The sequence below is a fragment of the Megascapheus bottae genome, chromosome X (genome assembly GCF_031878675.1).
Source record: "Megascapheus bottae isolate mThoBot1 chromosome X, mThoBot2.hap1, whole genome shotgun sequence".
NCBI lineage: Eukaryota > Metazoa > Chordata > Mammalia > Rodentia > Geomyidae > Megascapheus > Megascapheus bottae.
Window position 1 is genome coordinate 73,677,094 of NC_143547.1, and position 22,318 is coordinate 73,699,411.

At 35.2% G+C, this 22,318-nt stretch overlaps 1 protein-coding gene across 2 annotated transcripts in view; it reads right to left on the reverse strand.

The window, feature by feature from the left end:
* Ammecr1 (AMMECR nuclear protein 1) overlaps nt 1-22,318 on the reverse strand; it is a 134,897-nt gene that overhangs the window by 60,663 nt on the left and 51,916 nt on the right. Inside the window, exon 2 of one of the 2 annotated variants that reach the window (XM_090326033.1) lies at nt 551-661. The exons of the other annotated variant lie outside the window; for it this stretch is intronic. Coding sequence (XP_090182159.1) covers nt 551-661 — 111 coding nt within the window. The remainder of the gene's footprint in view (nt 1-550; nt 662-22,318) is intronic. 2 annotated transcript variants of the gene reach the window in all.

A 22,318-nucleotide genomic window follows, 5' to 3' on the forward strand; every position in this document is an offset into this window, starting at 1 on the left:
TAGATAGCTTTTGGCAACCTCAAAAAAATCTTGACAACTGTAATGAGGCCCTTATCTTTGTTACATAAAACAAATAAGCAAGCTACAATTAATCTGGAGTGAAAGATGAATATAAATAATTATTTGCTAAACTAGAATATCACTTTCTTCCAAAGTTAACTTTTCAGTTGCAAAACTACAGATGAATGTAGCAAATGTGTTAAAGTTCTAATAAAGAAAACACAATGATTGTTATTATGGGAATAGTATATTCTGGTAACCCACGAATATTTGGTAATGGTTATACTAGGTAAACCAGCCACTGAAAGAAAAAAAATCACTTCAAAGCATGTAGGGCAGAAGGCATATGATCACAGTATTTTATATTATGGTAATAAATAGCAATAACATTTTATGAGATAAGGCAACTGGTCAAGAAAAAGAAACTGATATGAAAGGAGTCAAGAATGTTAATAATTTAGTAAAGGTAAAGGAATTCAAAATTAGTATCAAGTTTCATCAACTTTTTCTTTAGAATGTAGAAGCAGAGGCAACAAAAACTGATGTTCACCTGGTAAGTGTGTACTCCCTGAGTCCTGAATGCAAATTCATGGCAGAAAAAGTACCTATGCATCCACGCAATCTTTTGTCTCGACCAATCTTCCATGTTACAAACAGTGGGCTGTAATGGAAGATAAAAATAGGTAAATCAATCAATTCAACTCAATCAAGTGTTTGCTGAATATTTACCATATGCTAGACTATATGCCTAAAATATAAAGACCAAAAGACAAATCCTCCAAGGACACAAATTGTGGATTAAATAAAAGTATGTTGTGCAAAGTCCTACATGTTAGGTACCCAAAGAAACATTTTAACAAACCACATCAATCATCACCAACAACTCTATGAGGCTGGTGCTGACATTTCTTTTTAAGGGATGCAATAGTCCCACGGTTGATATACAATAAAGTAGGAACTCACATCTGGACAACTTGGATGAATGCTCAACTCTGTGTGAAAGATGTGAAAGATATATGATGCCTACGAGGCAGTTATTGCCTTCTAGGAGCCAGTAAAGGAGGTAAAATGTTTATAGTAAACTAGTGCAGGCAAAAAGTAATAAGCACTATAAACTGTCCCACTAGCAAACATTAGTAAACAAATATTCCTAAACCAGAAATTTTATTTTAATTTTTATTTAAAAGTATCACCTACAAATAGGACTTCTCAAGCGTCCCAACACAAAATGTCAATTATAATAAGAGTATCCAAAGTAATAGTATTAAGTGAAATTTAGCCTAGTAGTTACTTGGATTAGGTTAAGTTAAAAGCAATTATGCCCTAATTAGAAGCAATTTTGTGTTGGTTTTTATGAAATAAATGAATTTACACATTTTAGAGTATTTTGTAAAAGGATTGCTCCACATTTGGGGATGGTCTATATTACCGGTCTATATTATTGTTACTTATTTAACACATTTCTGCTTTTTGTATTGGTGAATTAAAGAACATTTTTACCTTAAAATTCTTCCTTATAAATTAACAGCAGTTAGATAAAAAGATAGTCCCATTCAAGACATTCACTTATCCACCTCAAACATTTATATGTTAGATCAAGTTTTGACAGCCACATGGCAGATGGGTTCCCAAATGAGTAATATATACAAACCAGAAAGAAATACCTAAAATTACTTTGTTCACAGAACCAAATAAATGCTAGTACTGACAAACACAAGTAAAGTGTAAGGTCAAAATTAGCAATCAAGCACTGGATGACCTATGCTGAAAGTACCAGAGTTAAAAAAAAAAGGCAAAGGCTTGGTTTTCTAATTTGTATCTCTTACATACCACATGTGTAACTTGAGACAATATTTTAATGAAGCATTAAATAAAAGATAAAATGAAGCATTTGGAAATTTTCATCTATTTACTCTTTATAAATTTTGGTTTTGAATCAGCATCTCCTAGTAATACAAGAGTTGATAATTTTATAGAGGCATATTACACATATATATGCATCTATATTCATCTCCCCCATTTTTAACATAGTGTCTGGTTTCTTTCATTATGCTGTCTTTACACACATATGTATATATACATATACATATATGAATATATGCACCTATGTGTATATATGTACATATGCATCTGTATACACACACACATATATTGGTCTTAACAATCAGAAGACAAGACTATATGGGATAACTTTCATATCATCTTTTGTTACAGAAATATTAACATTTTTAAATGTTTACATTATCTTGAAGTTTCATCTGTTTTTCATTTTGTAACTTGTTTTCTATGACCATATATCAATCTTGTCACATCCCAATGGCCATACACAAGACAGTTCCTTTGGCAGCTACAGAAGTGAGTCATACTATAATATATAGAACACTGTGCCTTTAAAATACCATGATGGCTTCTCAATAACACAACTATACTGAATATTTTCTTCTTAACTGACTTGAGAAATCTAAAAGTGGGAGTGAATTCACTTCCAAGCAAGAACTGTAGGAATGAAAATCATTTACAAGTATTTTACCTTTGACTCTCTTATTTGTTCCACTAAAATACATACATCATTCTTACAACAATATAATCCTATCTGCTTCAGTACATATTCAAAATAGATATGATAAACAGAAGATACACACAAACTAAACACTATATTGTGTGGTGAAATAAGCTGGAGGGCACGGAAACACTGGGGAACTTCAATACTGTTCTTTATAATGAATGCTGTGCTGTCACTGATCAAGGAATGATTAATTCAAGGCTTACACTTGAGAAGATGCACTGCATTTTTGCAAGGAAGCCCATGGAGCTAAAGCACCCTATAATTATCAAGGACATGCAGATGTAAAATACACAGCACATTCAGGGAACAGGTAGTGTGACAGTCCTGATAACTTGCAATGGTGTCTTCCCAATTTAGCATTCTTTGAATTTCAGGCACCGTTTACTATGTGTTCTCAGGAGCTCTGATAACAGGTAAATCCTATACAGAATCGTCTATATTTTCCCTTTTCCATCTTTGCCCCACACAACACCTACTTTAGGAACTGAGATTGTGATGAAGTATCTATCAAAGATGGGAGGGAGTGCTACTGGGCAACCTAACTGTTTAGGACAGATGTCTTGGAGATGGGAAAAAAATCCAGATATTTAGTAGATAGAATAAAACTATTCCTCAAATCTAGGACTCTGATTTTCCATTTACAAATGTTCATCCAACATCTTTTATAAAAAAACATGTCTGTGGATTTAGAATAACTTAAAATATATAAAAGCAACATTTACTGGAAAAAAGAATCCAGGAAATGAAACATTTAAACTCGACTGAACCACAATAAACATAACTGAGCACAAGAAACAGCATCTTGTGTGTGAAAAGTGCTTTGTACAGGGCAACGACTAGAGGAACATTCAATACGTATTATCTAAAAATAGCAGCAAATTTTTCTTCACTCAACACAGAGGGAAGGAACCAGCAATTTCATTCTTAAATATGCCATTAAAACATGCATGAGTTTCCCAAAGTACATAAGAAAGCATAATCAGAATCAGATCAAAGTAGAAAAAATAGTTTTGAACCTTTTGGGAAGTTGCTCAATAACAAGGAAATAAGGAAAATAGTTCATAGTAAGACAAATATTACATGCTTTTTAAAAAATACTTTTGCAATATGGTATGAGGCAACCTAAAGCACTGAAAAAATATTACAAACTAAGAGGCTCAAAATGAGATTAAATATTAATGGAAATGTTTATCCGCAAGTGACCAGATACAGCTTTTTAAGGAACTATTCTTATGCTACATTTTGTATATCACTATGTATTGAGAACGGTTTAAGTCTGTAGATAGGAACAGAAAGTAATCACTGAATCTATGTGAATCTTCTCTGCCAAATGTCAGCCAATACACTCAACAGTATCTCTACTGTATCTGACTTTGGTACCTGGTATATTTTTTTTCTTTTTTTTTTTGTCAGTCCTGGGCTTGAGCTCAGGGCCTGAGCACTGTCCTTGGACTTTCTCAAGGCTAGAGCTCTACCACTTGAGCCTCAGCACGACTTCTGGCTTTTTTCTATGTATGTGGTACCAAGGAATCGAACCCGGGTCTTCATGCATGCTAGGCAAGCACTTTAACCACTAGGCCAATCTCCCAGCCCGGTACCTGGTATATTGTAAATATCTTTGTTTATTTGAATTAGGTAAGGGATAGGGAAAAACAAGATGATGAGACAAAGGACAAAGGGTGAACCAATGTAACAGTTATATTCACAAGACAATATGTTGGAAATGAACTTTATAAAGTGGGAGAAAAACATGGGAAGGGGTAATGATGTTCAAGAAGTAATATATGCACGACCTTACAAATGTAACTGTAACCTCTCTATACATCACCCTGACTAAAATATTTTTTTAAAAAAGAAATGTACTTTTGGACCAGGAGTTCGGCCTAGTGGTAGAGTGCTTGCCTAGCGTGCACAAAGACCCAGGTTTGATTCCTCATAGCACATGCGTAGAAAAAAGCCAGAAGTAGTATTAAGGCTCAAGTGGTAGAGCTCTAGCCTTGAGAAAGTCCAGGGACAGTGCTCAGGCCCTGAGCTCAAGCCCAGGACTGGCAAAAAAAGAAATGTACTTTCAATAGAAACAATAATAATACAAAAAGCGATGACTAGGGATTTAGCTCGGGATTTGCCTGGCAAGTACACAAAAAGCAATGAGTACAGGCTACTCCCACTCTTAGTTATAAGTCTCATTAATATCCCTCTTCTAAGACTTTAACTGTTATAAATCAAAATTTATTAGGTATGTTTGTGAGGATGAGCCATAACTAGAGGAGACAATGCAAAAGGTGTACTTAGTTAATATTGTACCTCAACCCTACTGTCTCTTCCATAGCAAAATTAAGGTAAAAAAATTTTAACTATGGCAAGCCCCTACTCTGGCAGTTTGTTCTTCAGTAAAATTCAATTATATAGAATAAAATTTCTAGGTAGTAATACATGATCAAAATGCTATCAGTCCCTTCCAATATAGTATTTTACTATAGCAGAGATAACCTGCAACGTTATTTATATTGAAGTAGATAAATGGAAACAGAGAAACTCTGTATCTTGGTGTATTTTTTTCTGTCATTAATGATTGCTTCTCAGTTGAATCGTGGTCCTCAGCAACAAAGAAAAATATCACATTATACTTATTACTCCTAGCAACCCACTGAAGCCAACATTGTAATTCTCCAGAATCTAAAAGCTTAAAGAAAAACAGAAAGGGTAGTGTCATATTTTCAATACAAGGTTAAAACCTTTGGTTTCTAGTATAACAAGAAAGGAATTAGTTCTTCTCCAAATCTTATAAACCGGGCTGGGATATAGCTCAGTGACAAAGCACTTGCCTAGCTATGTGCAACATTCTGGGTTCCATCCCCTCTACCAAAAAAAGGAAAAAGAAAAGAAAAGCCAAATCTTGTAAACTACAGGTTGGATTAAAAAACAAAACCAACAATAGAGAAACCCTCACCTACTATGGTTAAACCATGAAGTAACTGGGGAAAGCTCCCATAACTAATACCAAAGACTGGGTGGCTTCAAATCCAAAATTGAAGTTATAGCAGGGTTTGGAATATGGTTGGAGGTTCTCTTCCTAGCTTGTAGAAAGGTATTCTTCTCCTCCCATGTCATTTCTACTAAATATGGTGGGGTGGCTCCACCATTATTTATTCTTATAAAGACACTAATTCTATCAGATCACTGATCTATCTTCATTATTTCACTCATTTCATTTCTTCTTTATAGGCCTTATCCCCAAATACACTGAGAAATACATTGAACATATGAATTAAGGGAAGGAAGGACACAATGAAATTTACTCTATCACAAATTCCTAACAAATACTTTGGTATATAGTGAAAAATTATAAAATAGCATATATAAGTCATTTGCTGGAAAAGCATTTTAAAAAGGATCCACTTCTTTATATATTACAGGTGAAAAAAAAGATCCAGGAGTACTGGACAGAGTCAATAAGCTAGTTCTCAGCGGTTGTCAAGTCAACAAATATTACTATTTTGCATTTTTTCCTATAAGATAAAAGAAAGTAAGTAGGTCAGGTGTCAAAGATTAAGACAGGATTATCAAAACCTAGAGGCCAACCTAGGCAACATAATGAGCCAAAGGATAGCCTGCAATAATAGAGCCAGACGCTGTTTTGTTTTGTTTTCTAAAGAAAACTAACCAAACATAAACAACAAAAAATGAATAGCAAGTATAGCTGTCTTATAAAATACCAATGTAAAGAAAAATCCTATGAATACCACAGTATTCAGGTGATCAGAAACATTTCCTCCTCCTCTCAGGAGGGGAAAGATTAGCTGAGAAGATACCAGTACAAACCAGAAATACCAGATGCCAACTTACAAGTTCTTACACTGCTCCCATTAGAAGCCTATAAAAAAAACTACTATTTCATCTTTGATGGCTTGCCAACACCCTTTCTGACTGACAGCCTTCTTGTTTCACTTTTTCCCTGTTAACAAGTCAGCCTTCATCAAATCCAGGTCTTCTATTATCTACAAGCACCATCCAAATCAAAATTTCCACTTGCCATTGGCTAATGACTACTCAGCTAGGTACAGGATCTGATTATCTGATCAAGTAATTCATATGGTGGTGTAAATGAAACTTAATTCTACCAGATAATCTGAGATTCAAAGCTGTAATAAAGAAGAGTGGTGAGAGGGGTAATCGTGGGAAAGGAGGGTAGAGAAGTTAAGGTTAAGATACATTTTATACTTTTTCAATCATATTTTTTACTACAGATGAAGAAAATACATGTGCATCATTGGCTTATACCACACCCCTCCCCCCAATCTCTGTAAATACCCTATTACCCATGAAACTCAGGAAATCAGTCTCTGTATCATGGATTAGTAGAGAAGATCACAAATAGCAGAACATGGTAAACAGGAATGACCAAGTTTCAAGACTGGCCTTTGCCTAGTATTCCCAGAAATCCAATCACAGATGCATTATCTTTTCTTTACCTCCATTTTTATAATTCTAATTTAGCTGGCAAATGCTAGGGGGAGAAAAGGAGTCTGAAGTCTAACAGATTATTGGAAGGGCTAATTTTTTTTAAGTCAAGTGTAATCAATACTGACATGCAACCTCCCAAATTACAAGCATACTTTAAGGGATTAACATGATTCAGGCAATTTTTGAAACTGAAAGAACCATTTCTTTTGTTAGCAAGATAAAATTAACAGTTTTCAGCAAACTTTATAAAATTCAGTCTCAGTTTGATATGCTGAGGTAGTCCATCTTATTTTATTAAGTCCCTAACATTAGATGAGAAAGATTACCTAGGCTGAAAAATAATACTTGAGTGTATTTTCTTTTCCTAATTTATATATTTGAGTCAGTACTGAGCTTAATATATGGTAACATTTAAGGATGACTACCTGTTTTGTTTTGGTTTTGTTTTTTGTTTTGACTTGGTGGTTTTTTTTTGTTTTTTTGCCAGTCCTGGGAACTGAACTTAGGGCCTGAGTACTGTACTTGGGCTTTCCTCAAGGCTAGTGCTCTACCACTTGAGCCACAACACCACTTCCAGCTTTTCTATGTATGTGGTACAAAGGAATGGAACCCGGTTCTTCGTGCATGGTAGGCAAACACTCTACCACTAGGCCAAGCTCCAAGCCCCCTCTGTGGTTCTTTTTGATAATAGGAACATAACACAAATCGCTATTGCTTGAGAATCTACTATGAATTTGAAGTGACAATTTGGTACAGACTTTGAAAAATGAAATAACTTCTATTTAAAATTCTGAAACCATTTGTTCAAAAAGGTTTAAGGCTGGAGACTCTGTTTTTGCTATGAAATAAATAGCACATTGGGCAAAAAGAACTTTATGCTGAAGTCTTAAGATTCTTACATTCACTGTAAGTAAAACTAAGGAAAGTTCTGAAAACTTTATAATGAATATTAATGGGTCAAGTCTAGTCCTACTTTCCTATGCCATTAATGACTTTTATAGGACTTTGTTTTGATTCTTTCATTTGAGGGAGTGTGCAGAATAATCAGAATTCAGAGTACTTTAAACAAAACAAGGAATACAACCAAGGATTTGGTTTGTTTGGGGTTTTATAACTGTATTTTACCTCCCTAGCTAATGACCTATCTTCTACCATATTTTCCTCATCACAGAGCTCAATTAGATGTAGAGTTGATGGGAAGTAAATATGCTGATGGAAATAAGAACTTATATAAAAAGAATCTGAAAGTTATTTAGCTTCTTCATCCTAGATTTTTATCTTACTTTCCATTCCAAGAAGATCTGATGATTAACTAAGACTATAATAAAACTGATGTATTTGTTTTTCACATGATTTCTTGGTTTAGCAAGGCAACAATCTTAATTTTAAGGTCCTTGTATTGGACTGCATGTTCCCATGGAAGAGAAGAGCTGGAAAAACTCAGCTTCAAAAGAGGAATTCAGCAAGACCTCGCCAGTTTAGAGGGAAAACAAAAAGTAGGATCAAAGAAGACAAAATGAGAGAAAACAAAGCAGTTGGCTGATGCCATATTATCTATAAGTGATGCTTATGATGCCTTTGTTTCTTTCATTCCCTCTTTGAAGAAACAATTCAGCCTCTCAAGAACCTCTACTATGAAACATTCAAGAGTTGGAGGGTTTTTAATTTTATAATTTTTCTATGGTGCTGGAGATTGAACCCAGGGACTTATTCATGCTGGCAAACTATCACTAAGTTATATGCCGGCATGAAGTACTTTTTAGGTGAAATTGACATCTTTACTGCCAGAGTGCTTCCTCTTAAAAAACCAACTTTAGCAAAATATGTAATTTATATACAGAACATCCAACTTACACTTAAAATTTTTAAATGTGCCTATACATTGAAATTAAACCACAAAACACTTTTATCATCCCAAGTTTATCCCATGCCATTTTGCAATCAATCCCCCCTCCCTGAAGTACTCACTGATAACAATGTTTGTCACTACAATTTTGATTTTTTTAGAACTTCATGTAAATGAAATGACCCTATATATAGGCAATTGTGTTCATCTTCTTTCACTTAATACAGTGTTTTGATACTTATTCATCTTCTTTGATCCTCTTCATCCCTTAATATACCATTGTATAGATACGTTATGAGTTTTCTTTTTATCCACTGAAATATTGATGGCTATGTAGGCTATTTGCAGTTTGGGGCTATTTTAAATTCATGCATTATTATTTTTCAAGGTAAGGTCTCATTGTGTTGTCCAGGCTGGGTTTTAATTTCTGATTGTCCAGCCTCAGTCTACCAAGTATCTGAAATTGTAGGCATACAATGCAGCATCTGGCGAAACACACATAATTAAAGTATATAACAATGAATTTGGACATGTGAAAACAAAATAGCTATAATATCATCAAAATCTAGGTAATAGACATATCCAATACCTCACAAAAGTTTTATTCCTTTGCATTTATTTATGATGAGAACATTTAACATGAAATTTCATTCATAAATTCTTGAAGTGTCCAATACAGTACTGTTAACTACACTCACCTACATTTTACAGCAGACAATTAGAAATTGGCCAGTAGAATTGAAACTGTATCAACCCCAGTTCCATAAGCCCCCTATAACTACCATTGTATTATTTGCTTCTATTAGTTGAACTACTACAGATGTTTCACATAAATAGAATCATGCAGTGCTTGTTCTTCTGTGACTAACTTAATTCATTCAGCAAAATATCCTACAGGTTCATGTTGTTGCAAATACCAAGATTTTATCCTTTTCTAAAGTTTAAATACTATTTCATTGTCTGTGTATACCACATTTTTATTCATTCATCTGTTGATGGATATTGTGGTTATTTCCATATCTTGGCTATTGTAAATAATGATGTAATAAATACTGGGTTGGAGATACTGCCTCCAGAGCCTGATTTCAATTCTTTTCATTTATACTCAAAAGTGTAATTGCTGGTGTACACAGAAATTCAGCTGTAATCTTTTTCTGTGAGATTATTATACTTTTCATAGGTAATATACTACTTAGCATTCTCACCGACAAGTTCCAAGTTCACTAGCATCACAGAATATTTTGGAAAAAAATTTTTCTGCCTTTATTTTCTGAGTTGGGTGTTTAAGTATTTAACAGAATTCACCAATGAATTCATTATAGGCTAGTGTTTTAATTGTGGATGCATTTTTATTTGTACTTGAATTTGTTTTGGGGTTAGGGATTGTGCATGCATGTACTCGCATGTACTGGCACCAAAACTTGATATCAGGGTCTCCAGCTCTCATTTGGCTTGTTTAGCTAGTGTTGTGCAACTTGAGCCATGCTTACAGTCTGGCATTTTGCTAATTAAATGAAAATAGATTCTTGTGGAATTTTCTGCTCAGACGGAGTTCAAGCTTTGATCCTCTGATCTCATCATCCTGAGTAGCTGGTATCATAGGCATGATTCACTGGCTCCTGGCTTATAAGATGGTTTTAATTACAAATTTAATTTCTTTAAAAGAGCTAAGGTTACTTAGATTTTCCAGCTCATTTTGAGTCAATTTTGAAAACCTGTGTCTTTTATATTATATATAAAATGTTTTAGAATGTCTTGCCATAGTTATTTATGATATTCTTTCTCTCTTTTTATTAGCATATATTAGTTGTTCAAAGGTTGGCAGTGCATCATGACATATTTGGTGAATGTAATTTGAAGGAAAATATATTCTGGTAGTGTTAGGACCATCTGGTTAATAGTGTTCATTATGTTTTCTATTTCCTCACTTAGTTTTTAACTACTTGTTCTATCAACTACTGTGTTAAAATATCTAATTCTAATTATGAATTTGTTTTATTTATGCTTTCAGATATCATCATGTATTCTTCAGTTTTGTTGGATGCACACAAGATCATTACATTTTTGTTGAATAGATCACTTTATCATTAGGAAATGGCCCAACTTATTCCCTTTTAAAAATTTTATTTTAGAGCTGGGCGAAATGGCTCACACCTGTAATCCTAGCTACTCAGGAGGCTGAGATCTGTGGATCAAGGTTCAAAGCCAGCCCAGGCACAAAAGGACCTGATACTCTTATTTCCAATTAACCTCTAGAAATGGGTTTTGGCTCAAGTGTAGGGCAGTAGCCTAGAGCTGAAGAGCTCAGAGACAATGCCCAGGCCCAGGGGTAGGGTAGTAGGCTTGAACTGAAGAGCTCAGGATAGCACGCAATCCGAATTCAAGCCCCATGATCCACAAAAAAATTATTTTAGGGCTGGGAGTTTGGCCTAGTGTAGAGTGCTTGCCTATCATGCATGAAGACCTGGGTCTCACTCCTTGGTACCACATGCATAGAAAAAGCTGGAAAAAGTGCTGTGGCCTTGAGCTTTCTCAAAGACAGTGCTCAGGCCCTGAGTTCAAGCCCCAGGACTATGAAAAAAATTATTTTATTTCACTATACAGGTGAAGTACAGAAGGGTTACAGTTATATAAGTAAGGTAATGAGTATATTTCTTGTCAAAAATTTTTATCCACTCCCTCATTTTGCTCCCACTTTCTCTTCTTCCCCAACCTTGCCGGGGCCAGCCGGCAGCAAACCAGGGTTCGCAGATTGGGGTTCCTGAAATAGGGGGCAAGGACTAGGAAAAAATAGAAGAGAGACAGACACACCGGGTCCGGGATGTCTGCAGCCAGCCCAAGTAAAGACTGCCTCCTTTATTGTCAACTCCCGCTTATATCCCTTCTTGAAACCAGGGAACTTCCAACTGTTACATTCATATGGTAAATCTCAGGTAATTTAAACAGAGTAAGGCCATAAAACAATAAGACAATAAAGCCATGGTCTGATGCAAATCAAGGTACAATTTGATTCTACTCTGGCTCCCAACACAACCTCCCCCTCCAAGTCGTAAAGTTCATTTCCAACATAGTATCTTGTTAGTATCTCTGTTACACTGGTTTACCCTTTGTCCTTTGTCTCACCTTTTTGTTATTACCCTTCTCTTCACAAAATCAGGTAAACTTATATACAAGACACAGAGCATCAAAATAAAAAAAAAACAGTGACAACAGGAGATAAACCAAAAGACAAAAAAAGAAAAGAAAAAAAAGAAATCACACAGTACATTAATAATCCCTCTTGTTTATTTAGAATTCATTTTGATTAGCATCATTTTATGTGCTCATATGTACATAGCTATTGAACTATTATGATCCACTGCTAGTACTGTCCTAAATATATACTAATATTACAAATGAAATACCACAAAGATAGGTTATGTTTCTTTGGGTATGGCTTCACTTCAAGATTTTCTTTTCAAGTCTTTCCATTTCCTTACGAATGGGGTGATGACATTTTTTTTCTGCTAGAAGCATAGAATTCAAGATCTCTGGCCATAAAAGAAATGCAAATTAAAACTACATTTGAAACCTCACTCCAGTTAGAATGGCCATTACCAAGAAAACAAATAATAACTGATGCTGACAGAGATGGGACCAAAAGGGAATGCTACTATATGGTTGGTAGAATATAACTTGGTTCAACCACTCTGGAAAGCAGTGTGGAGGTTCCTCAAAAGACTAAATAGGGCTCCCCTATGATTCGGTATGCCCACTCCTAGGCATTTGTCCAAATGTTCACAAACAAGGCCACACTAAAGCTACCAGCACAGTTATGTTCATTGCAACATTATTTACTATAGCTAAGATATGTAACTAACCCAGATGTCCCTCAGTAGATTAATTAATCCATAAAATATGGTCCACCTTATTGTCTAATTTGTCTCAGGAACTATAGTTACTCCTGCTTTCTTATTATTTAGATAAGGTACCCTTTTTCATCAATTGACTGTTAACCTATATCTACCTGTTCTTAAATAGTATTTGGTTGACCTTGCATTTTTAAACAGCTTTTCAATTAGAGTGGTTAGACTGCTTATATTTAATTTACTGGTATAGTTAAGTCTATCATGTCTATATTTGATATTTCCTTTTTATGTTGCCCATCTGTTCTCTAGTTCTCTATTTGTATCTTCTTTAGGAGTCAGTATAATTTTTTTTACTTTGTCACCACTATTAGCTTACTATGCCTTTTTAGTGGTTGCTCCAGATTGTCAAAGATGCATTTTAACTTACTGTACCTTTAAGTGAAATGTCATTGAAAATATAATGTAAGGATTTTTAACATGATCCTTCCATTTAACTCTTCCTTGGGACTTCATATCTTTTAATTCTTCATACCTCACAAATCTCATGATAAGATTAGTAATCTTGCTTAAAAATATCACTTAACTTTTAAGGAAATTTTAAATGAATAAAATATTTTGTATATTTACTCTCATACTTTCTGTATGTATCTGGCACCCTTCATTACTTTGCAGTAATACAAATCTAAATCTGGAATAGTATTCATTCCAAATGAAAAGCTGTTTTTAATATATCTTGTAATTCAGTATGTTAGTGATAATTATTTTGATTTTATCTGAAAAATATTTCACCCTCATTTATTTTTGTTTCAACTGTTTTAATTTTTTTGCCAGTCCTGGGCCTTGAACTCAGGGCCTGGGCACTGTCCTTGGGCTTTCTCAAAGCTAGCACTCTACCACTTGAGCCACAGCACCACTTCAAGCTTTGTTCTATGTATGTGGTACCAAGAACTAAAACCGGATCTTTGTGAATGAGAGGCAAGCACTCTACCAAACTCCCAGCCCCTTTTGTTTCATTTTTTTCTTTTTTATTGTAATTAATAGAGGGGTTACAGTTATATTTGCCAGAAAGTGGGTGAATTACCTCAAACACAATGATAACCTTTCTCATGTTTTTGTCCCCATATCCCTCCCCCTGCATCCTCCCCTCATCTTGTTTTTCCCCCTTCCCTTTCCTATTTCAAATAGACAAATAAACGTATATACAATATACCAGATAACAATATGAGAATAACCAAGGGACAACAAAAGAGATGAAAAATAACATAGTATATTAAGAATAACATTCACACATTATAAAGCTCTGTTTCCATATCCTGGAGGTCCTTTCTTTTATCCTCATCCTATATGGCCTTATGTATCTAGGTTTTGAGCTATTGTAATCCTGCTAGAAGATTTGTACTACTTATTGCAAATGAGGGAAACCATTGAGTCTATGTTCCTTTGGGTCTGGCTTACATCACGTAATATGATTTTTTCCACATCTTTTCATTTCCTTACAAATGGTGCGATGTTGTTCGTTCTGATGGCAGCATAGACTTCCATTGTGTATAAATAACATATCTTGTTGATCCACTCATCTACTGAGGGATATCTGGGTTGGTTCCATATTTTTGCTATGGTAAATAGTGTTGCAATGAACATCGTTGTGCTAGTGGCTTTATTATGTCCTTGTTTCTGGATGATTGGGTAAATGCCAAGTAGTGGAATTGCTCGGTCATAGGGGAGGCTCTATGTTTAGTATTTTGAGGAATTGCCATACTGCTTTCCATAGTGGTTGATCCAGTTTACACTCTCACCAACAGTATAGCAGTGATCCCTCCTGGCCACATCCCTGTCAAACTGCAGAGCTTCTGTATGGCAAAGGACATAGCTATCAAGTTAAATAGAACGCACACACAGTAGGAGAATATCTTCACTAGCCATACAACAAAGGCCTCATATCTAAAATATATGAACAGCTAAAAAAAATTGGATCTCTCCAAAACAAATCTTCAAAGAAACAACCATCCCATTAAGATGTGCCTATAGGCACATGAAGAAATGCTTGACATTTCTGGCCATAAAAGAAATGCAAATCAAAACAACTCAGAGATTCCACCTCACTTCAGTTTGAATGGTCATTATCAAGAAATCTTGTTTCGGGCCGGGAGTTTGGCCTAGTGGTTAAAGTGCTTGCCTAGCATGCATGAAGACCCGGGTTCAATTCCTCGGTACCACATACATAGAAAAAAGCTGGAAGTGGTGCTGAGGCTCAAGTGGTAGAGCTCTAGCCTTGAGAAAGTCCAAGGACAGTGCTCAGGCCCTGTGCTCAAGCCCAGGACTGGCAAAAAAAAAAAAAAGAAATCTTGTTTCAATTTTTAAAAGATATTTTTTACTAATGACGTAACTTTGAGCATGCAAGCAATATTTTATCTTTCAGCATTTAAGATACCATTCCATTGTCTGCTAGATTTCAGTGTCTCTGATGGTAAATAAATGGTTTTCCATATGTAATGTCTTCCCCCACAAACATTTCTTAAAAATGTTCTGTCACGACTGGTGTTCATTCTATAGACTGAATGATCCATGGATACACAACTCTACATCAATATGGTAGTCTGGCTGGAGATGGCGTCAACCTCCTGTACAGAAGGGAACAGAGGCTTCAAAATGACTACATGTGATGGTCAGAAAACGTTGCTCCTGCTTTGAGATTCCTGATTATAAATCAGAACTGAGGCAATACATGACTATAATCTTAGCACTTGGGATACTGAGGCAGGAGGATCTCAAGTTAAAGACTACATGTACTATATAGTGAGATCATATATATATATATATATATGTGTGTGTGTGTATATATATGTGTGTATATATGTGTGTATATATATGCATACACATGTATACAAAGGTTCTAATGTTCTACTTTTGTTAATCACTAAAATAAAATTTATTCATTTAGGTCTTTTCCTTTGAGAGCACCTGCACTCTCAAAAAATGTTCTGTCATTTGTTTTCATCAAATTTATTATAATTTTCATATTATAGTTTTTTTATGATTTTCCTGGTTTGGAGTACATAAACTTTTTTCTGTGTCAGCACCAGGAACTGAATTCAGGCCCTCATGCTCTCATTCAGTTCACAGCTGGCACTCTATTACTTGACTCACTTGTCTATGACCCTAACTTGGCTGGTTAACTGAAATTAAGAGTCTCTCAGATTTGTCTGTTTTGGACCTCAATCTTCAAATCCCAGCCTCTTGAGTAGCTATGATTATAGGTCCTAGCTCCTGGCTCAATGAACTTCATGATATATGAGTTTATAGTTTTTATGATACTTGGAAAATGTGTAGTTAATATTTCAATTGTTCTGGGTTTAACTAAGGACCTCCTAATTACTGGGCAGGTGCTCTACCATTTTCATCATGCCTCCAGCTTCTCTACTCAGTATTTTTCAATTTTTCAAAAATTTTATGTCTACCTATCCTCTCCCCTTCCCCATGCTAATCCAATTACATTCATACAAATCGGTTAATACTGTCAAAATTCACTGAGGCTGTTTTCTTTCCATTTTTTTCCTCTTTGTTTACGACTGGATGATTTCTATTGCTATGTATTCCAATTTCATATTGCTTGCTTCATTCATTCATTTATTCTTTCTTTCTCTCTCTCTTTTTTTGACAGTTCTGGAGCTCAGATTCTGAGCTTCTTTTTGCTCAAAGCTAGTACTCTACCAGATGAGCCACAGCACTTTTCTGAGTAGTTTATTGAAGATAAGAGTTTATGTATTTTCTTGCTCAGACTTGCTTTGAACTATGATCCTCATATCTCAGTCTCCTAAGTAGCTAGGATTACAGGTGCGAGCCACAGTGATTGCCAGTTTTTTCTTCTGTAATATCAAATTTGCAATTTATTTCATCCTGTGAAAATTTACTATATAAAATGAAAAGGTTTATATAGTAAATTTTTCAGTTCTCAAGTTTAGTTTAGTTCTTCATTTCTTATTATATCTATGCATTTTTCCCTTTTTTTTGGCCAGTCCTGGGCTTGAGCTCAGGGCCTGAGCACTGTCCTTGGACTTTCTCAAGGCTAGAGCTCTACCACTTGAGCCTCAGCACCATTTCTGGCTTTTTTCTGTGTACGTGGTACACTAGCAATTGAACCCAGGTCTTCGTGCATGCTAGGCAAGCACTCTACCACTAGGCCAAACTCCCAGCCCCATATCTATGCATTTTTAATACAACAACGTATTTTCTTTTTTTTTTCAATAATATATTTTCTTAGCTGCTTTAGAGTCCTTGTCTGCTAATTCTATAACCATTATTTCTGGTTGTATTTGTATTGACTGACTTCCTGATAGTCACATTTTAGTGCTTCTTAGAACAGCTAGTAATTTTTGGATGCCAGCTAGCTATTATAATAGTTACAGGATTGAGTGTCTGGATTTTTCTTTCTTTAAAGAGGCTTAAAATTTTGTCTTGTGGATAATTATTTTCAAGATATAGTTTTAAATTTCTTTGTTTACCTTTTATTCTAGGGCTAGTTTGATCCTACAGTTATGGTAGCACCTTCCTAGGAACTGTACTGGATAAGATGAAAATGGACAAGATGTAAACATTTGCTGTAGGAACTCAACTATCTTAGCTCTGCATGAGCTTTTGGCTCAACACATGCACAGATTTATGTTCGGGGAAAAATAAAGGAGTGTCTATGCAAATTTATGGAGGCACTTCTTCCATCTCTAGTACTTTGTTCCACAAATCCTGCCATCTATGACTCCCTTGATGCTAATCTCTGTTTCATCAGTTCAGCAAGATTGTACACTCTGTTTCAGTTCCCTGAAGCAATATTTTACAGTTGCTACAGGTCTGAAACAACCACAAGCCTATAGGAACTCCCTGTAGGCCAAAAACTAAGATGATTTAGCCTACTTCTTGTTTTTAACCTTTCTCTCAGAGATCACAGACCTTGCTGCCCATTGCCCAATGTCTCAAACCAGTTTCTTTTCATGTGTTTTCCTCCAGTTTCTAGTTGATTATGAGGGATTTGGAAAGTTATTCTTTCATGGAAAAAGTGGAATTCCTGAAGCCCTTCAGCCCTGAGTCACTTTAAGGGTCAAACTCTGTGGTAGGTCTCATATCTGAAATGTGGAAAAACCTGTCACAAATAACAGAAGATTACTACCAGCAGGAAAAACAGCTCAGGAAACAGAAGGTGGAAGAGACAGACCCCTTCAGCTTTGACAGGTGGTAAAGTCTTAGAAAAATATGAGGCTATTCAACCAATTTCAGGGGCAACACACCACTTAAATCCAAAGGTTAGAGATGTCACTTTCAAAAATTTCATGTGGAGAAGTCTAATGCCTAGAGTAGTGAAATAAAAAAAATAAAGCAGCTAGGTAGAAACTGAACCTGACAAAAAACGCTACCTCACAGTCATACTGATAATTCCTGCTTTCAGTCCATGCCAAAAATAGCTCATTCCTCTTATTCTCTATCAATTAAACAAAAATAAATGCAATCTGAACAATGCCTAAAAAATCTTGAGGTGGTTCTTAATAATCACGAACTACATCTGATGCAGAGGTTTCACTATTGCTATTTTTAAAAGATATTTTTTAGCTATGATGATGTTCTAACAGAAAACCTGTTTACCTCATTATATTCATACACAGCACTGAATTTTCCAGTCTTACTAACACAAGTCCTACAATAACAGCTTGATATCTATATACTAGCAGCCACCTAAGAACAGGAATCCTACATTAAGAAGCCAGATATGCAAAGTCCTTTTATAACGAATGGGAAAAAAACTGTGATATGTACCATTAAATTATTAAATCCCAAAATTTATTTTAAAACATTCCCAACAAATATGTCAGACAACACTACAGTAGCTCAACATTCTCTTTAGGTACTCCTATATAATTGCCTACTTCAAAGCCTGTAACTCTGTAAACAAATGAAATGGAAGCTAAAAAAGGGGGCCAAACTACCTGGGAAGATAAGAAATAACTCAGTAGGCCTACAAACAAGCTCCAGTACAACAACTTCCTATGTATATTTAAATGCTTTTTTGCCAGTCTGGGGCTTGAATTCAGGGCCTGAGCATTGTCCCTGGGCTTATTTCAAGGTTAGCGCTCTAACACACGAGCCACAGCACCACTTCCAGCTTTTTCTATATATGTGGTACTGAGAAATCGAACCTGGGTCTTTGTGCATGCTAGGCAAGCACTCTACCACTAGGCCAAACTCTCAGCCACAAATGCTTTGGTTTTTAAAAATCTCCAGCTGATGGAAGTGGTGATGTGGCTCCAGTTGTAGAGCTCTAGCCTTGAGAAAAGTCCAAGGACAGTTCTCAGGCCCTGAGTTCAAGCCCCACGACTGGCAAAAAAAAAATATACACAATGAAATTTTTTTAAAAATCTCCAGCTGAATTTCTAGGTACGTGGCAAAGTATTAATCAGCCAAATGTGGTATATATGGTTTAGAAATGAGGTGATACATTCAACTTAAATCAATAGTACAAAAGAAGTGAAATTTGCCACCTGAGTTATTGAATATGTTCCTACCCTTAGAGTTTAACCTACAAGTCTTCTTGAAAACCAAGAAGAAAACCCCCAAAACTTTGTTTTTTTTAAAATAACTCTCACAGATAAGATAAAAAGTTTAAGCTTAAAGTAAGAAAAGCACATACTGAAGCTCATAGTCAACCTAGGATTTGTATACAGGTAAGAAAAGTATTTCCTATAAAATGACACATCTCACCAAATTTCTAGTTAAACATGCAGACCTCTGGACTATACATGTCTTATTTGAATACTGCTAGACTGATTAAAAATATTTCTGTGAAAAGTCACATGGTGGTCAGTTTCATGTTTTTAGTTGTGTCCAATGTTCTCATTGCACTGATGCCAACATACCTCTTCTCCAGTGCAATGAAACTGAACAATGGTGAAATCTATGTGATCAGTTAAAAAGACAAAGTTAAATCCAAAATATTTTCTATAAGAACACATTTGTAATTTTACAATGTAAGAATAACATTCTCGGAGCAAGAAGCATAGCCTAGTGGTAGAGTGCTTCGCTAGCATATGTGAAGCTCTGGATTTGATTCCTCGGTAACACAGTCAGAAAAAGCCAGAAGTGGTGCTGTGACTCAAGTGGCAGGGTGCTTGCCTTGCACAAAAAATGTCCAAGGACAGTACCCAGGCCCTGAGTTCAAGCTCTAGTGCTGTCAAAAACAAAAGAATTCTCAAGATTGACCTAAAATAGTTCTCATACTGAACTACCAAATTAATAGTACATGTATGTGATTAGCCCAGAAGTCTGACTCAATAACAGATAGACTTCTTTTCATCACCAATCTCATACAGAAGTTGAGATTATAGAGTTGTAAAAGAAGTAGAGTTTTATTATTTAGGGGTGCCTAGACATTTTCCTTCTTATATCTTACTCCACCAAAGTGTTACATTAATAAATAAAATAATACAGTAGAATCAACGTTAATTGAAAGCATCAACTTTGCTTATATTAGAGACTGAACCCAGAAACTTGTGCCTATTGGCAAGGGTCCTATCATACAATGATACAAGTTCTTTTATACCTAGACTTAAATCAACCTTTAGTCTATCTAGTCTACATGAAAGACCATTAATTCTAAATACAACAGTGGTCCAGATATGGTAGTGCACATCAGTAATCCCAGCACTGGGGAAACCAAAGCAAGAGGACCCTGTCTGTCTGGACTATGTAGCAAGACTATCAAAACAAAACAAAACAAAACAAAACAAAACAAAACGCTAGCTAAGAAAGTATTACTAGAAAACAAATCAACAAGAGCTCCATTGATGAATGTGAAAATGTCTGAGATTAAGAAAAAGACTTTCATTTAAATTACAATTTTCTAAATAATTACAGGAGATATGAGCATTTTGAAAATGATCATAATATGTATATGCATGTATGTATATGTGTATTGATATGCATATATATGAATATACAAACATAGTGACTGCAAACAGCTAATCCATATCGTACCAGACCTCTTTAAACATGGCTTACATATTTTAAATTCTTATAAAAACCCTAAGAGGTAAACAATTCTATTGTATCCCATTTTAAAGAGGAAATCTGAGATCAGAGATAAAGGTACATTTGATATTGGTCACATAGTCATTAAGTTGTGAGGCCAAAATTTGGCCCTTGGCTTTATTGCTCCAGAGCTAACTAAATACCACATACTATAAATATGTTTGTTCCTGTGTGGGTGATGTTTGATATAAACTAGCTGAAAAACAGTATTCTCTCATGAATGGAATTACAGACTTTAAAAAACATCTAGAAAATATTGTACAGGTAAGAATGTTGGCACTATATATTTGCATATATATAATACAAATTGAAATAAACATTGGAAGATGAATGTAAAACTTTTTTTTTGCCAGTCCTGGGCTTGAGCTCAGGGCCTGAGCACTGTCCTTGGACTTTCTCAAAGCTAGAGCTCTACCACTTGAGCCTCAGCACCACTTCCGGCTTTTTGCTATGTATGTGGTACTGAGGAATTGAACCCGGGTCTTCGTGCATGCTAGGCAATTACTTTACCACTAGGCCAATTCCCAGTCCCAAATATAAAACTTTTATAAAATATTTGAAAGACAGGTGCCGGGAGTTTGGCCTAGTGGTAGAGTGCATGCCTAGCATGCACCAACTCCCGGGTTCAATTCCTCGGTACCACATAGATAGAAAAAAGCCAGAAATGGTGCTGAGGCTCAAGTGGTAGAGTTCTAGCCTTGAGAAAGTCCAAGGACAGTGCTCAGGCCCTGAACTCAAGCCCATGACTGGCAAAAAAAATATGTGAAAGACACTAACCAACCTGGAAAATTATGTCATAGTAATATAAATTGATGATATTAATGGCATCTCATTGAGAGAAAAGATCAAAGTCTTTATATAAGACATTTTATTCACCATAAATTTAATACATATCTACTATATAAAACATTTTTATTTACCATAAATTTAATACATATCTACTGTAAATTTTTCTTGGAAGATACTGCAATCTAAAAAAAAACAAGTCAATAAAAATCATACTTGATCTCACAACCCAAAGAAAATGCAATTTTATACTGCATCCAAGTCCTTTTATTTAGAAATGTGGACACAATTAAGATGGCACACTAGGCTGGGGCACAGTCTAAGGGGCTGGGTGGGGTGAAAGGCCCTGGATTTGATCTTCAGTATCCACCACCAAATACAAAAAGAAAAACAAAACAACACAATCATACTTTACAGTTTCCTAAAGTTTGTAGCTGAACTGCATAAACATTTTGATATGATTGTTTTTTTTAATATTTTCATGGATCTATGGTAGTTAATCATATGGGTGTATAAAATTTTAGATAATCATATCCTTCTCGTTAAACTTGGGAAAATTTCTATATCTATATCTCAGATTTATTTTCTAAGGATATATTTGGTTTTCAATTTTTTTAGAGAAAACCAGAATTAACAGGTTAAAGTGCACAAAAATGTTTTACAACTCCTCAGATATTTTACTAAATTGCTTTTCAGAAAGCCACTGGCACTAAAACATATGGCTTCAATGAGTTAAAA